The sequence below is a fragment of the Dermacentor albipictus genome, chromosome 3 (genome assembly GCF_038994185.2).
Source record: "Dermacentor albipictus isolate Rhodes 1998 colony chromosome 3, USDA_Dalb.pri_finalv2, whole genome shotgun sequence".
Classification (NCBI taxonomy): Eukaryota; Metazoa; Arthropoda; class Arachnida; order Ixodida; family Ixodidae; genus Dermacentor; species Dermacentor albipictus.
In genome coordinates, this window is record NC_091823.1 from 7092762 (window position 1) to 7111099 (window position 18338).

The 18338-nt window shown below is 46.8% G+C and overlaps 1 protein-coding gene across 2 annotated transcripts in view; it reads left to right on the top strand.

Annotated features, from left to right (window-relative positions):
* Positions 1–18338, top strand: part of LOC135895995 (FRAS1-related extracellular matrix protein 2-like) — a 215392-nt gene that overhangs the window by 179525 nt on the left and 17529 nt on the right. Inside the window, exons 10-16 of one of the 2 annotated variants that reach the window (XM_065424268.2) lie at positions 3245–3409; positions 4604–4786; positions 9114–9244; positions 10785–10937; positions 11717–11912; positions 13258–13416; positions 15084–15372. In XM_065424268.2, coding sequence (XP_065280340.2) covers positions 3245–3409; positions 4604–4786; positions 9114–9244; positions 10785–10937; positions 11717–11912; positions 13258–13416; positions 15084–15372 — 1276 coding nt within the window. The remainder of the gene's footprint in view (positions 1–3244; positions 3410–4603; positions 4787–9113; positions 9245–10784; positions 10938–11716; positions 11913–13257; positions 13417–15083; positions 15373–18338) is intronic. The other variant, XM_065424269.2, reaches the window with a different exon arrangement.

Sequence of the window (18338 nt, forward strand, 5' to 3'; positions counted from 1 at the left end):
TACAATTTCTAAAAAAGTGAAATGAAAAATTTCGGGGAGCCTGTTCGTCAACAAAAGGCTTGCATACATTATTTGCCACATGTATGCCGTGATACAGTAAGATCACATCTGGTGCACGATGACACTGAAAATAAAAATAAAGGAGTAACAGAAGCTACCAAATGCATGTAGTAGAGTGTATAATGATCATTGAAAGGGAGCAAAAAGCAATACTGCAGCGCCGAGCATCGTTTTGAAGGAATCCAAACAATATTGAGTTTGGTCAAACAATATACGCATATTTGTCCATCTAAATCAAAACAGTGGACACATAGTCTGCCTAAAACTAGACGTGCTTACCCAATAGCTGGTGACTATTGGGCATAAGTGACCTTCTCTGCGTGTTTGTTGATGAACTCGATCGTCTGCACAATAACTGCGGACCTGCTGAACGAGATTCAATCATAACGAGCTTCTGTTTGCATCTGCCATTCTCGTCTGTAGGCTGCAAGAACTGTTGTTCCTTGTAGTATTCGAACGAAACCAATATTCGACAATTTCGTACAGCAAACTCTCGAATCGAGACTACTCGATTTTTAGCCGAAATTTTGAATATTCTACCTTGCAAAGCGGAACGCTGAAGTGCTGCGGAAACAGGAGACCAAAACAGGAAAGACGTTCACTTGCAAATGAGTTTATTTTGAGAAACAGACCACTAGGAGCGTTAGCGCGCATGCACTGACATCGAATGTTTCGAACAAGATTTAAAATTTGAAAAGATCACCTAAACAAATTTAACAATTTTTCCATTTTAGTTTAAATAAATAATTCATTTAATAAACTGAATATTCCCACACACATAGTAAAAAGCACTAGTCATCTGTGCGGTATAAACACACTGATTTTTATGCCGAATTATCACTGTCCTAACTTAATTATCGTAAGGCTTCTTTTTTCTTCGTAAATCTCCCATTGCAATTAAGCGACATATAACGTTGCAGGCTTTTAAAGAAAAATAACTTTACCGGTAATATATCGAGAAGCAAATAGCATTATTAAGTCTAGCATAATAGTATAGCACATGCACAGGGATTACAAGCAACAATCTTGAAGTGAAATGATGCAATATAGTCTCGGACATACAACGAATCACCTTAATTTTTATATATCACAATGTCAACAAATGAACTAAAAAATTAGCGCACAATGAGCATGCAGCGCGATCATCAATTGCGCAGCTCAAAGCATCTCGCAGAAGAATGAGCTTTATGTGAAGGATGAAAGTAAAGCAAAAGGCACCTTATAAATAGTTCCTTTCACTCGACTTTACAGATAACTTGCTGACGTTGTGCGGCATGCTCGCCAAGTTTTGGTTGATAAGTGATATAGGATGCGGCCTGAATTCTGCGTAGAACAACAGCTTAAAGTAACATAATCTGTACCTTAACTACGACACAGGAAAACGCAAATAAGTGCCCTGCTCATTTCCATATTCGCCCTACGTCACACGAGTGAAAGCGAAAACTTCCGCAGCATACGGTACCCGTCTGGCACCACAGCCCTGTGCGCGCGCCCTCCCTTCGGATTCCACGCCTTGTCAGCAGCCTATAACTCAAGTTTTCGTTTGCTTGGACTGGCGGGGAGCGAATTGTGACAAAGCGCGCATTCACACTGTATTACAGAAATGACAACTTCAAACTTCTAGTCTGTAAAAGATAAAGAAGCCAGCTAGCGTTATCGCCAATTTCCTGCCGTTCTTAAAAATAATAACAGGTAAAGAGATTGATGCTTCTGAACGATGAATAAGAACAGTTTATGCTAGACCCCGCGACGATATTTATTACTTAAAAGCACTTGCGCAGAGTCTTGCGATGACTAAGCGCAGACAAAAAAAGAAAACAACACAAATCTCGCATATTTGTGCCCTGGGAATCATTTGCATAAATCGAAGAGCTTTGTCCTCTGCTTGGAGGCGCCACACGTGTGGTGAACCATGGCACGGAACAAACGCACATTCACCGTGCCGTTTCCAGCCCGCATATTGATAAGGCGGCGGCGTTCATTAGCGAGCGCGGTGATATTCTTACAAGAAGCCGTGCTGACGAACTAATTGGTTTTCCCATTTTCTCTCCTCGAGGACACCATCTTCCTCGCGCTCCTGCGTGTACCGACGCGTGCGTTTACCGTGTACACACTAACGGCCCAGCGGCCGAATCGGGAGCTTCAGCAGAAACGGTGAGATTCGGTGATTCCCTCACGAAACAGCGTTTCGGCGGCGGAACACAACTGGCACGGGCGAGTTCAAACGTGCAAGTGTCTCTGCCGAGGTGGCCAGCACAAGCTCATCGACCATCTCAATTTTCGCGCATGACGCAACTCACGAGTCGCAACAATGTTCTCGTGGGGTGCGCTGACGGAAAAGTAAATATTTCCAAGAATCACTTATGTTGGAGCCCTTCAGTTTCCACACTGTATGTTGGAACCCCGTTTCGTGTCTTACCAGTAAGCGCTATTAGTTTTCCGGTTCTGGTTCGGGTTCATTTCCGGCTAGAATTCCGGTTCGGGTATGGCTTTCAGTTCGGCTTCGGTTCGGCATCCTGGCTTGAACGTTGCCAGAGGTGACGATAATCCTTGAAATGGAGTTCTGTAGCGAAAAAATAAAGGTGCTGCGTAGATTATTGTTGAGCTTTCCTCAAGCAGTCAACTCTTTAGTGAACGAAATTGCATGTGAAATTATGAACGAAATTGCATGAACGAAAAAATAAACGAATAACGAATGAAAATAATGAATTAAATAATAATGAATGAAGAATAATGAACGAAAAACTAATGAACGAATTGCACGTGAGAACGCATTCGGACGCTCCGACATTCCTTTTTTACTGCCGTGCTCACGCTTTCTTATTCCTTTCCTTCCACCTTTCAGTTTGCTCGTACCCTGGTGTGACGTAGCAAAGATAACGCTTCAGAAGAACTTCACTTTGGCCTGGTTGGTATTTACTGCATATCATATTGAGCGCAAATAAAGACGGGGACAAGGGAAAGAACACATAAACACATAAACGCATAAACGCCCGTGCTGTTTATGTGTTCTTTCCCTTGTCCCCGTCTTTATTTGCGGTCAATATGATATGCAGCAAAGATAACGATCTCTGCCATTTGCATTTCTCGCTCCATTTATTTTGTTTTCGCTAAACGGAATGCAGTGTGCAAAGAAATTGCGAATAAAGTCCCAGCTCAGTGCCTGCGCCGTTTCTCGTGTCAGGGGAGCGTCAGAAGAAGTGCGTGCTCCACATCCGGGACGACAGCGTCAAGGAGGGCCCCGAAGAGCTCCGGCTGGTGCTCGGGTCTCAGCGCAGCAGCACCGCCGGCGTGGCGATGCTGGGGCAGCCGAACGTCGCCAATATCCGCATCCGGGACGAGTCGGACCGTGAGTTCATCTGCCATGTCCTGGGATTTTCGTGCGTGACCACACTAGCGCAAACAGCAGGGCTACATGCGTGCGTTGGGCAGTAAAATACGTGGCTTCTTTAGTTCTTGGTGTTCAGAAACCGTAATTACTCAGTGGTAACTCATGTAGAGGCTGTGCTCACTGTTCCCTACCTGATGCCGAACTAATGAGAACATTCTGCACTCTTCACTAAACCGTGTGAGTGAGTCAATGACGCTTGACATTCGGCTTCGGCACTGAATCTCGCATCCTATACAGGATAATTTGCGGTCTGCTAATGGCGCTACTATACGCAGTGCGCGCTGAAGGACTTGCCAAATACATCCCACGGACCAAAGTATTCGCGCTCAGCGAATACTTTGGATAGGATGATAGACTACGCAAACTTGTTGCTGAGGTTCAATTCCGGCCGCGCGCGGCCGCATCCCGACGGGGACGGAATGCAAAAGCGCTCGTGTATCGCGCATTTGGGTGCAGCTTGAAGAAACCAAAGTGGTCAGAATTAATCCGGAGCCCCAAACTAGTAAAAACTCATAATTTAATTTGAGTTATTTAACTACTGAGCATATTAGCGGACACCGTAAGTGTGTTGGTGACAGAGGAGGCGCATGTAATTATGCCGTAGCGGCGATTGCTGGAAAGAGTGAGTGAGTGAGTGAGTGAGTGAGTGAGTGAGTGAGTGAGTGAGTGAGTGAGTGAGTGAGTGAGTGAGTGAGTGAGTGAGTGAGTGAGTGAGTGAGTGAGTGAGTGAGTGAGTGAGTGAGTGAGTGAGTGAGTGAGTGAGTGAGTGAGTGAGTGAGTGAGTGAGTGAGTGAGCGAGCGAGCGAGCGAGTGAGTGAGTGCGTGCGTGCGTGCGTGCGTGCGTGTGTGTGTGTGTGTGTGTGTGTGTGTGTGTGTGTGTGTGTGTGTGTGTGTGCATGCATGCGTGCGTGTGTGCGTGTGTGTGTGTGTGTGTGTGTGTGTGAGTGTGTGAGTGCATGCGTGCATGCGTGCGTGCGTGCGTGCGCAGAACTCAAAAACTATCGTCCGGAAGTTCAGGCTGAAATCAGGCGACTCTTTCGGGCAGCGAAGTGGGAGGATTAACAACTTAGGAAGACATTTGTTGTGTTGGAGAGGTACTGAGGAATACATTGGCATCTGAAACCGCATTTCCCTGCAACCTTGTCCCACCAGAACCCGTGATCCGGTTCAGGCAGACGCGGACAAGTGTCAAGGAGCCCCGAAACCCGGACCACTCCGTGAGCCTGGCCATATCCGTGGTGCGCCAGGGGGACTGCAGCGCCACGTCGGTGGTGCGTGTCTACAGCCGGGACGGATCGGCCACAGCGGGCAAAGACTACCAGCCTCTGTCGCAGGGTGCGTACGCCACCGGCCTCGAGTGTAGCGGGGCGCGTTAAGCGTAAAACTGTGGTGTAAGTGCAAAGGCCAGAGTGCAAAGGTCAGGTTTATGTCAGAGGACATAAAGGTATCCTGCGAGGCCTCTTTTTCCCTTTCCTTGTTCACAGCGTAATATTTTGTTGATACATTTGCATCACAACTCGCATTACAATTTGAGATGAAGGCCACCATTTACGTGCTTACATGAAAAGAAAAAGAGAGAGAGAGAGAAACTAAGCACACTCAGAGGCGAGTGGCATGTCAAAGAAATCACGGACCAGCGTGCTTGCGGCCTACCGGCCAAGATACATCGGTGGCGTTGGGTGCGCCGGGTTGTGCCCATGTGCTGTGGGGCTGTGAGCTTAGGGAGGCAAAGTCGCAGGCACAATAAGTGCCTGCTTCGCTGACAGATACTTTGAAAGGTAAGCTCATGTGTTTTTAAATTTATTAGAGCAATTTTGTGGGGTTTAGAACAAAAGTAATAAAAATAATGTAGCTTATGTTTATCTTATTCTTTGTCTTCGTTTGCTTATCTTTTTATTGTACTTGTCGTCGTCGTCGTTGTTGTTGTTGTTTCTCTGCTTCTTCTTCTTCTTCTTCTTTAGAAGTTGCAAAACTTGGCAATCTGGCAAAGCAACAAAAGCACTATTGGCTCAAATTGATGGCAAATTAAAACTGAGTGAAAGAAAACTAAAAAATCATATATGTATAAGCATACAAGAGGCGCGCATACAATGTGCAGTCACTATTCAAACTAAAGTGTTATTCGATATTCGTTCTCAAGGATAAGAAATTCAAAAATTCTATAAGCAAATAGCGCACTTCTAACCCTTTATCTAAATTACTCGATGAGGCTGCCATTGCTTCTACGAGAAATCTAAATGCTGAATTCAATAATTAACATAACTACGCTAATTAATTTTATAGTTAAATATTTTACGGCACATATCTAAATCTACGAATAATAGCTGATGAGTTCTGAAGGCGTATTCACTTGGAACGAATTCTCAGGACTGCACCAATCTTGAGATACTAATTTTCGAGGTGTCCGACGAAATGCGCAAAACTCCATTTTCTTAAAAAAACCTAAATAACTGGAACGCCAATGAATTTTGTAGAAGTAATGGCCACGTCATCGAGTAATTTGGATATAGGGTTAGAATTGTGCTACGTGCCACAGGCAATTTGTAAAAATTTGGTGCAGCTAAAGAAAACATCTTATAAATAAAAGACTTATATAGCTACTGAATACGTCACAGTTGCCTTACGTTAACGCGCACAGTGAGAAACCTATAACCTATACCATTTACGCCCTTCGCAATACCATCATTTGAGGGGTGGCCTCTTCTCATTGACGAGGGCTGGCTGGCCACCAAAAAACAAAAACAAAAAAACAGAATCCTGATGCTGTACGGGCCAGAAACACGATCTGATTATGAGGCATGGCTCAGTGGGTACACGAGCGTTCTTGCATCCTATGCCCATATCGCAATGCAGCAGCCGCGGCTGGAATCGAACCCGCGATGTCGTGCTCCGCGGAGCATTTCCAAAGCCTTTGAGCTAGCACGACGGGTCACTGGCTGGCTGGCCGGCTGGCTACGAACATGTCATTGCTGTGCGCTCAAAATAACGAAGTGATGGAAACGTTAACGCATGATTTCGGTTATATTCAGAACGTTTCTTGTCGCTCTTCGCTGCTCCTATAGCCACCACGACGCACGCGACTTTAAGGAAAGATTATTCTGTGGTTTCCTCAGCACAAACGTGCGATCGTGTGAGACCGGTGGTGATACCGAACGCCTCAGCCTTCCAACCTCCGGTTGCCTTTGGCACAATTACACGCGCGTTTGATATATTTTGGCTTACTTTCCGTACATGCGTGAGTGCTTCCGACATACTTGCAATTTAAGTTTACGTCTCCGGCAACTGTTAATTCTATTCCAGCTGCTACCGTGTACTTTCGACCGGCAGCACACGCCTTCTCTTGCTTGGCTTAATAATGTGATTTTGCCCTTGGAAGGAAGGAAAAAGTGGAGAAGGAAGGCAGGGAGGTTAACCAGTTTAGCTTAACCGGTTTGCTACCCTACATATGGGAGCGGGATGGGGGGGATGGAAGATGCCCTTCGCCTTCAAACGTTGCAAATGACGCGATAGAATGCTGTATCGTTTCGCCATCTGATGCAGCCAATGTTATTCGCTTGCCTTGAGTAGAAATTTGTGGTGCAGGCATTTTCATGCACCCTGATAATGGCCTACCAGCTCGGCCTATACCGCTCAGTTGAACGAGGCGCCGTTGTAGAAGGCTGTTGATTGCAGAACAGAGTTCGACAGACCATAAACATCCTATCAACAAAAACAATGCCAGTTAAAGAAATTAGAAAAGTGAAGCAGGTATCGTCTGCATATAGAGCGCTGTAATGTTCTGTACAGGCCGTGTCGGCTACCATCTTTCATCCTGTGACTGTGGTAACAAAGCCGGCTAATTAACCAGCTTATGCACGGATCCTGTCTTTTACCTAGTTGGGCGAATTCCGACTCTTGATTGCATTTCCTTCGTACAACAAACGTACAGCGTATTAAAAGAAGGCTACGTAAACGCTGGCTTGTCACAAATACTTGCTTAATAAGTTCTGCAACGGGCCCACCAACTTCTTCAGTTGATGCCTCCGTCATTATCTGAATAGTTTAAATGTTGGTACATAATTTTTTGCTAATACCTCTATAGGCCTACTCAAAAGCTACCAGCAGTTAATGCAAGGTATGAGCGCTCTGTTGCTTTTAACAGCATGCAACCCTCCACGCATTATATGTTTTCTCTTTTTTCTTGAGAACGATTACTTGCAACAATCAGTTTTACAGGACACGTCGCATTTGAAACACTGCACTAAAGGCATGTCGCGTGTTGCCATAAAATGTGATGATATTGTACGCGCACAGCCTCGGAAACACATGCAGCGAGAATGGCACAGCAGGCCCTCTTCGTGCGTCTTCAGCAGGGGCCAAATTCACAACGCGTTTCGTTCGTAAGTGCTGTTTTTCATTGGCTGATCGCCTTCGCTAATAATGTGTCCTACATCACTATTGTCTGGCACGAACGCTTCCAGCATAAGAACGCTTTGTGAATACGGGACCAGATTCTTTAATTTAGGCAGCGAGAACCAGTCGCAAATCGGCAATGTCAAAGCGGGCAAACGCACTTGGATCCATTTTGGCAGGGAGAAGCCGCTCTTATTTCTTTCACTACCGAAGTCCGCAGGCTCTGAAAAGAACAGAAAATTAAAGGAAAGAACTGTTTTATACTGGATTTACATTTGCGCCTGCTATGCTCATGGTACTTACGAACGTGCACACGTCTCCACTTTTGCTTGCATTGCATGTACTATTCTTACACGCCTCCACTTTAGTCAATAGAAGTATTAGAATGTGGAGCAGTACAAACAATGAGTGTCGCTGTTTTCATGCGCGAGTCGGTCGTTAATGACACATGAGCGCAGCATCAGAGCTCTGGAAAGAGCAAACATAGCGGAGGGGCTAGTAAATTCTGCTCTTCGCTCCAGGCTGTCCAGAGCTCAGCCATTCTTTGTCATGACTGAGTGAGAGAGCCGCTTTCTTTTCTTCTCCGAAGTCTGCGACCAAAAATGCGCCCCACGCTGGAAGAAACAGAGGGCAACAAATATACGATAAAATGAGTCACCACAACGGAAGCGCGAGACAATTCGTTTACGCCGAGGCCAGCTCGCCCCGTGGCGGGGCCGGCCCGAAACGGCGCCACCATTTTTCTCAAGCAGCCGGAACGCAGCTAAGGCCTCGCTCGAGCACGTCCCGTCGCTGTTTCTGCCAAAAGCGCCCGACGCTAAGACACTGCCGCGCTGAGAACGAGTTGCCGCAGTTCGCGGAAAAGTGGCGCCCCCACCCCTTACGCTTCGAGTGATGGATCGGCCCGATGACGGAAGAAGCGCCGGCAGCTCGCGTCGACGAGCGAATACTCTCGCCGGGTGGCGGCGCGGAGTCCAGACGCTGGGGCTGGAACGCGCCAGGTATTTTCTTGGGCGGCGTTTCGCGCGTCGCGTTTAAACGTGCTCGCTTGCGGACTTCACAGTCTCCTCTCAGCTCCGCGACGCGACCGAGGTGCCGCTCGTGTGTGTGGCGCTGCGCTTTGTCCTTTCAAGCGTAGCAGCACACGTTGCGCGAGCGATATTCTTAGTGTGCGCAAAACGCCCGCCTTTGTCTCCGCTATGTTCAAACTGTGTTCCTTTTTCCTTATTCTCTCTCTCCGTTTCTTTTTTTTTTCTTTTTTGTCTCGCAGAGCTCACATTCCACCCTCTCCTGAACGAGACTGTTTTCACGGTTCAGATCCTCTACGACGAGGTCAAGGAACACAAGGAGGCTTTCACACTCCACCTCAAGGAAGACGCCAACCGCATAGCCGACGTGAAGGTAACGTGCACGTGGCATTGTCGTTATACATAATCAATGGCATAGCCAGGAATTGTGCACGAGGCGGGGAGGAATGATGCGGGTGGGGGTGGGTGGTGGTGGGGGCATACTAACACAGAAATTTCTTGGGCACCTGTAAGGGGTGGGGTGGTTTGCTCCCCTTCCACCCCTCCCTTCTGGCTACAACATTCCCGGCTTGTCTGGACACAACCTTTAACGAGGCACAATTTGTTAAGAGCACGGTTGTTGTTCTTGCGCTCACAACAACAACAACAAAAAAACTTTAGGGTGCTTCTGGCAAAAATGTAGTAAGTGCTATGGCCACCAATGTTATTCACGTGCAGTTCTTATAAATTTATACGGACGCCGGCCACGCGGAGTCCTATCAGCCTTGGTTGACGCTGACATCTGAGGCTTTTACTTACACGTTTCATTTGCAGTCAGCGTGTCTGAGGTTGCCTAGACGAGGCAAAACAGAGCGATGGTGAAGCGTGTGCAAATAAATCAAAGACGAGACGCTAGTCACGCGAATAGTGGGCGCCACTTGCCGAAAAGGAAACTGTTCCCCAATCGGAAAATGGGGCCAATTATCTATTTGTACAACAGAGTGGCTGATCCTGTGAGAAGCCAACCGCTCCAGGTTTTGAAGCAGGTAGAACTCGAAGGTACTCCTCCTGCTCTCGACTCATGTTTTTCTGCCTAACTAGAATACAAAGAAATAAAAAGAAAAGGGAATCATAAACGAAGTTTTAAAAGTGAGAGCATTCAGAAGTCAACGGAAACACCCTCATTTGCGAATTTTCAATCTCCATATTTCTACAAGCAACAAAATAAATAATTACAAGGAAGATATGTCAAGAGACAGTAGCGCTCTCAGCTCAACCACGTTGTTTACGTGACATCCAGAGCGAGGGCATCTGCTCCCATGCGCGCTTGAATAAAAAAAAAATTCCAGGGATTCTGGAAAAGAGGTTACCGGACTTTGATAAGAAAGGCTGGAAGAGCGAGCTGAACCCAAAGGAAGTGGTTATAGATTGCCCTTCTCGTTCTTTCCCGCCCTATCCAGTCCTAACTTAGTATTCTTGTTAACTTTCGCTCGACGTTATTTACACCAACATGAAAAGGATTACAAATAAGAAGACACACTGCATAGAAGAAAATATACGAAGGCATATGAGAGTTTAAAATGGAGAGAGAGAGAGAGAGAGAGATCTGTTGACGTTCCGCACCCTCCCTCTCTGGGGCTACTCCGCTGAGAGTGGTGGTAACAGGTGACAGAAGACAGAGGGGGTGGTGCGATGTTGCTGGTGTCGTGTCTTTGGTGTAAGGCGACATAGACAAATATCACGAGGCACGCGCACACTGGAGCAGCGTCCGCTCTGCGTTGAAGGTAGCAAAGCAGCGATCCGTGCCAAACCCGGGAACGAAAATTCTTGGCGCTTGGTTTACTTAACGGTTCCAAAATTGGAGCGTGCATAACTTCTGGATCGCTGAATACCGTCTCGTCCCTGATGCATGTGCACTACTGTTTCCTCCGCAGGACTCAAAGATGATCGTGTACATCGAGGACGTGCGGTTCCTTCCAGCGGTCACGTTTCCCTCTGAGCCAGTCGTGGTGTCTCTTCGAGACTACGACAACGCTGACGAGGCGTCGCCGCAACCTATTCACGGATACCCGCTCTGCTGCATATCGGTGCGAGTAGCCGCATTCTTAAGCGCTTGCCACGCTCGGCCACATCCAAAGGCACGCTAGTGAAACTTTGGCAATCGCAAAATTTCGAACACACGAGGGTACCTGCAGCAGTGTCAGAATGCGCGGCCTTTATAAAAAAAAAGGAATAATTTAGCACGTTTGCCTTATTCTATAAATAAAAATTGTGTGCACGTCGATCCTTTATAGATGTAGATTCCATATGGTGCCGTAAATGTTAACATACTTCCGTTTTGTGTTCTGTGAGGCAACCCTGAACCCTAACACCACGCTTAAAACACAAAACACCACCCACGAAACAATAGGCAGACAATGACCATTCAAATATCCACTAAATTACTTAATTTCTCCTAATTAGAAACGTTCCTATTCTTATAGTATACCTTCTAACGAAATATGAATGTTGTCAGCCAACTTCGTTGCTTTATTCAAGAGATGTAGGGGTTGAAAGGTTGCAGATACTGCGCTGCAATTCACTGTAATGGCTGATAGCAGGCACTTTGTGTGTGCTATGTTATGCCTTGTTTCTTGCAAAAATACTTCATAACTCGTCTTTTAAATAATCCTTCGTTGTTCGTAATGCTACTTCTGAGTAACATCCGCAGGCTAGTGACCGCGTACGTGACACGTGCACGGTAGCGTTGCATTGGTATGCCTCAGAAGAGGTTTGGCCAGGCGTATTGTTGTCACTTCAGTGAGGGGTATTGGGAGTGCGAGGTGGCCAAGCGTCGCTAAAACAAATCTATTCTCCATTTCAACAGTCTTGCAACCCGAAACATCCGGATTACTTGCGCACTGGACCAATCTGCGCCAAGGAAGGCATCAACGACAGCTTTACAGAGTTCCACTGGAAAGTGGCCGCACCGGATGATTCGTTCGGTCTGCGGGACATCAAGTCCAAGGCGTTCTTCGCTCCCATTAAAGCGATCACGTTGGACAGCGTCTACTTTTCATCGGGTAAGTTTTGGTCAAAAACGGGCGTCTGAAAGAAACCTCTTAGCCATACGACAAAGCAGCCAGGAATATGCGTCGTAACCTCGGTGGGCAGATTTTTCTTACTTTTTTCCAAGTATCACTCTCATAGACGAGAATACTAAATATAGAATATTTGTGACCACACAGTTTTACCTCCATCTGATGACTTAATCGCTTCACCTTCATAACACTGATACTGCTAAGAAGACAGATTTACAGGCAATGCATATGGACAGTTAGCGTATCCGAATTAACGCGGTATCCCCTGTATAATCGCAAATTTAGCATATTACATTACAAGCGCTTTATTCGCATCTCAGCAACACTGCGTGTGGAATGTGTTTGATGGCTGAAAAATAGAGTCGTTGGTAAGCACTCATTCAATATTGAGAAGCAAACTGCAAACGTCCTTCTGTTGAAGCTATGCGTATCTCTGGTCGCTGTCGTATAAGGCAACGTGACAAGCGGTTGATCACGAATAAACGTGCTAGTGCTCCGCAATGTTTGGAAGCATAATTGCTCCACAATGGAACTTCACTAAAAATTGACACTATTTTTCGCTAGCTCCGCAGTAAGTGACCCTCCGTGGTCGCTTAGCGACTATGGCATTGCTCTGCTATAGGCACGAGGTCTCGGAATGAAATCCAGGACGCGGCGACCGCCTTACGATAAGGGCGAAATGCAAAAGCGCCCGTATGCCTCGCATTGTGGGCAAGTCAAAGAACCCCAGGTTGTTAAAATTAATCCGGAATTCCCTAGGGATGTGTGCCTCATAATCAGATCGCGCTTCTGGCACGCGCGCCTCTTTTCTAACAGCTATGTTTCACAAACTAGTTCAACAAGAAGTACTGCTGGGACTCAGCGTCACTTGAGAAGATGATGCGGCGACATGCTAATCTGTGAGCGCGGGTCTCTTTTTTGTAAATGCGTTCTTCTGGCGCACTGCAGAACTTTATGTGCTCTCTCGCTCTGTCTCTTTAAGACACTCGGTTCTCTGTCTTCTTTTGTCTGTCCATCCGTGTGCATCATCCAATACATGTAAAATTTTTACACGCTCATGCTCACGCCGCGCTCATGCCACACAGAAGAAAGAAGCATGTATACATGTTGGAGAGCCCTGGCAAAGGCAACAGAAGAAAAATAACTGCACAGTGTATATTAGCTAATATCAGATTGGAGAACGGAAGGTCATGCTGTATTTTGCTATTTAACACGGGTGGAACCAGCCTAGCTTCTCTCTGTGAAACAGTTCCATAACGTTAGTAGCCCTGCCGAGTGGACGTCGACGGCACGAACAATGGTTGGGTGGTTCTTGCTGTCGGCACAGGAAGCCGAGTGCAGTGCGCCACGCGCGCCGTCAACGGCGAGGGCGACGTGGGCCTCGAGGTGTACAGCGCGCCGGTCACCGTGGCTGCCGGCCTCTGCCAGCCGCCCGAGGACGGCTACGTGGGCGCCGAGCCTTTCACCGCCAGGCTGCGATACACGGGCAAGTGTGAAGGACTCGCGTGTGCCGTTGCACGCGCGACGCGAAAGTTACACGTTCGTGATGCGACGGATGGCGCGGGGCATTTCTCGGTTATAGCACACCATTCCTTGGCGAGAGCTATACGCTTCGACTAGCGTTGTGGAACCAGATAGCCCACCATCGAACAATGGAGGCTATGAGATATACTGAGAGTAAATGGCAGGCAGGAGTTCCGCAAGGAGCCATTCTTTGACAGAATGAGACCAATAAACAAGCCAAGCTCGAGAAGATACTCACAAGAGTAATCTGCGTTAGAAGTAAACCTTTTTTTCGATTAAAGAAAACCACCACTGTCAAATTTTGTTCTTGCGACTGAGGGCCCACTTTTGGACTCTCAGTAGAGGGCATTCGCATCAACTGCTTAGGATTTCTACATATGTAGCTCATGAGCCGTGTAGTGCATAAACATTGCATAAGATTCTATGCAATGTGACTGAAACTATAGGTCATGTGCTTTGTGACTGCCCTAAGTTCGTGGAAGAGCGTGATAGGTTGGTCAAGGACCTTACGCGTCTCGACAGTGCACCGTTGTCGGAGGATATTATTTTAGGCTCTTGGCCAGACGCTCAGTCGAGTTTTAAGGCCATCAAGGCATTACTGAACTTTTTAAAAATTACAGGCCTGGACTGCAGACTTTGAGCATGCCCAATTGCTTGCCATATTTTCTACATCTTCCTTCTATCGTCATCGTCACCCATCATGCACCTCTTTCTTCCCTCTTTCTTTCCCACTTCCCCTTCCCCCAATGCCGAGTAGCTGGCTAGAGGAATATACCTCAGGCCGACCTCTCGGCATTTCGTGTCATTAAACTTCTTTTTCTCTCTTCTCTATGTTTCATAGGATGTCAATAAAAGCACTTGTACGAGTCGAATTTATTAGCTTTATAGCATTTCAGTAACCGCTTCACGAAAGTTTCGGCTTCACACACATTAGGACATGTGCTTTGTATCTGCATACTTCTTTCTCAACGTTTTTTTTTTCCAGAGAGAAAAAAAATTGCAAAAAATATCTTTTTTCGTTATCCTGCGTTTTTCCTTTCTTTTTTCTGAGGCCCTCCCATATATAAGGATCATCTCGTCTTGATGGTCATGTGGCCTCGTCAGTTGCTACAACTATCACTGTTTCCTCGAGCACCACCAGGAACTACAGTGCCGCCAGCAGTGACGAACTGCCTCCTGCGCACTTTGTCAGAATTTCAACAACTTGCTGTACGCTGCACCACCGTAGCACACGTAGAACTAAACTATAACGACCTCTATAGGGAGTGCTTCGAGTCCATCCGTAATTTTTGCGCATTGCCTTTTAATGCAAATCGTTGTTTCCTTCATACCAGACACCTTGCGATAGCGTGGTAGGTTCTTGTCGCGCCTCGTTTCGGGCTTGTCCGACAAAAAAAAAAAAAATACTTGGTGGGATTCAAACTATGGTCTTCGAGCAAACAGCTTAGTGCTATACTCATACCGAAACATACCGCAACAGCTTCCAAGTGGCTCATGCCCTTAAGATCAATCCTAAGGTGGTTGCCGTCTGTAGGGTATATATGCACGATAAAATTCTGGCTGCAGCGGGTGAATTGCAGATGCTTGCTGAGCACAGCAACGCGTCATCATATCCTACGCGTGGTGCAGGCACGTCCGACCCTCGGGCACCGAATCGAATCCAGATCACGGTGCTGGTTCCGCACCGGGACGGCCTGCTGCCCGCCATTTCAACACGGCCGCTGTCGAACCTGGAGTTCGCTCTCAGCCCAAGCAGCCTGCGCGTGGGTCTACACCGCTGCTCCAACCTGGTGGACGCGCCGGAGGCGTTTACTCCGCTGGGATTCGTCACCAACGCGACGCTCGACCGGCACTTGGCTGCCGAAGCAGCCGAGCCTTACCAGTACAGCCGTCAGATGCGTGGAGAGTCGACGCTCAGGTGATCGGGAGCTCCGAATCGTGCCACGAACTTTACTCGCAGGCCAGCTGGCCGCGTTACGAGCGCAATAGCATCACTCTTGAGAGGCGTCACCTGTGAACGGCGTGTGTGTAGCGAAGGAAAAAATATTCCTTCAATGAGCAATGGCAGGATTGCCTCTCGTTCATTTCTTTAACGCGAAAGCGTTAAGGGCCCCGTGTCGCATAAAATCTGGCGTCGACGTCCAGCGTCGGACGTCGTTTCGTATAAATTCATTACGGCCCAACCACGCAGGCACTGCAAGTAGTGCAAGGAAGTCCCTCAAATAATTGAATTTCTCAAGGTAAAATACGCGAGAAAAATCGTAAAGCACGACTTATACACAACCTACAGACATGGTAGCATCGGATTGTAATTTGAACATACGAGAAAACATAATTCTGTTAAGCGGAGACTCAAAAAACACAAACCCCTTTTCCAGCGTTTCTACTATTTATAGAGCGGTCATGGCCTCCGCCGGCGCGCAAATTACAAAGTTCATAAAGCGGCGTGCCCGGTTCCTTGCAATACCTACAGATGGGGCTCGCCTCCACCGCATCGCGGCCCACGCAAGAGGCCGCGTTTTTACCAGAAAGCTCGCCTTCGTGCATAGCGTTCGCCGCCAGCGTTTCCCGGTTAACATCACGGTTACACAAGCTGCAGTTACCGGGAAGCGTGAGAAGCAGTCAGGCATCTTTGAATGCTATCGCATCCCTCTCTTAAAGGCGAAGCTGAAGCGTCCTCCCAATTTTTTTTCTTTCGTTTCTTGTAACTCCGTTTACTGTTGAGAATTTTACAAGCAGCAAATGAGTGCGCGACCTACTCCGAAAGCTGATAGTGTGAGGTCTGCACGTGTGTACCTTCCACTACATTTTTCTTGGTTAATGTTGACTGATGCCGCGTAACGTCCCATGCAAGGTAACGCGTGGGCTCTGAAAGAAACCGCAGATGGAGGCTTCAGATTCGGTTTGATTAGGTGTGCTTCTTTTAAGGTGCACCCAAAGAAAGGCGCACGAGCGTTCTTGCATCCCATTTGGAATGCGGCCTGAAACCAAGCCGGCGACCTCGTGCTCACATGTACGACGCCGTATGCCCACAGGTCGCTTTCACTGGTCAAAACTGAAACTTCTTTGATTATTATCAGTTTGGCAGGATTCAAGGCTACTGCACCGAAAAAGCGAAAAAAAGCCAGTTCCATGAACTGACAGTCGCCTGAAGGAACAGAACATTACAGCATGTGCCCCGGTTTTCTCCTCACTCGTTCGGATGCTGCACCAGCTTTCATTGATCCGTGCACCATTTGGCCTTTCTGGATACGAGTGCTTTATTGCAGACATCGACGTTCGCAAGTGGAAAAGTTCGCGTTACGACCGCCATCATATGGCGGTCACATCGCAACACTCTCGCAGTATCTCGCCCCAGCTGGAAACTGTCGACCCTACTCCACCGACCGTCCCGTGTGATGCGCGATGCGACAGCCGTTCGGGGAAGACATGTTGGACTAGTTGGCAAAGCACAGCTATTAGAAGTGGGGTGCAAATTAACACGCACATACAAGTATAGGCAAGTTGCGCTTGACCTGTCTATACTTTATCTGTGTATGTGTAGTAATCGGCGACCCTTTTCCGATAACTAAGTACATCAGAGGGCGCGAGAGACTAGAGCGTCTTCGCAAAATAAAACGACTTACTATTTCACCATAGTGCATTCATAGAATAGGCGAGGCCGATCGGTTAAACGAAAAGAAGCTTATCAAGCTACAGACCACTGTGGCTAAACATTCATCACCACCAACCCACAACCCTTGCTGACAGACAAAAACTCGGAATGGTGCAAAAGAGCATTGGAAAATTCCGTAGACATTCTGAACTTTAATATGTCGTCACATGTAAGTTTGAGGTATTAAATTCCACTCTTATTCATAAATGTATGTCATACATTTATGCTTTAAAGTGCTTTGTTTGCATCTATCATCAATATGTTGAGTGTTATTCTGCACGAGGAGAAACGTTTCTTTCATCGGTTTGTTTCTCAGTTCGAAATTCCCGGACATTTTAAGCCATTAGGACCGATGATTGTTGCAATGTTCATTTTCTGAATTTTCGGAGTTACTTAGTCAGATTCCATCACTTCGAGGCTCCCCTTGTACTAAAAAATTTGTAGTAAAACGGTACCTGTTCGAGGCGATTGATAAAAAAAGAAAGAAAAAAAGTCGTGTAAACTACAGTAGACGCGAAGAAAGACAAGGTAGACGTGCATGCTATATGTATTTATGTTGTACTAAAAATGGGACAATAAATGTGGTGCAACGTTGCACAATTGCATGATATATTTACGTTCTTTGCAGTATTTTCTTCGTTCCCTTGTCAGACTGTACAATTTTTTATGGACCTTCTATTTCTTTTATCCATGTAGAATTTTCATTAATTTTTTTTTCGAGTGTGTAAGTCGACGTTGTTTTCTTTCGCGTCGACTTTGGTTGACAAGACTTTCTTTCCTTCTTTTTGTTCACCATGAGACCAGGTGGGCCGATCCCGGAGATAGTGCAGTTTACTGTGCAATGTTGTTCATTTCCGAGCATATTGGCGGTTCTTACGCCCGCACCGTTAATATTGCCTACTTTGGGACTAAATCTCGCTTCTTGTCTCGCTGAGACTTACGACGCTCTAGTTGGAGTACAATCAACAGGCCAGTAAATATGACTCATACACGGGCTTATTGACTGGCAAAATAAACGAAACTCACTTGCGCTTGCTCACAAAATATATTTCTTTGCTTAGAGATCACTGGGAACTCATGCAGACTCACCAAAACTCGATTCAGCCTGGCTCAATTAGACCCGGACTCGTGAGTGAATCTGATCCTGAGTGAGTGTGAGTGAGTCGACTCGTGAGCGAGTTTATAGACTTATGTGCAGCACCAATGTTACGCCTGTCATAACTCGCGCG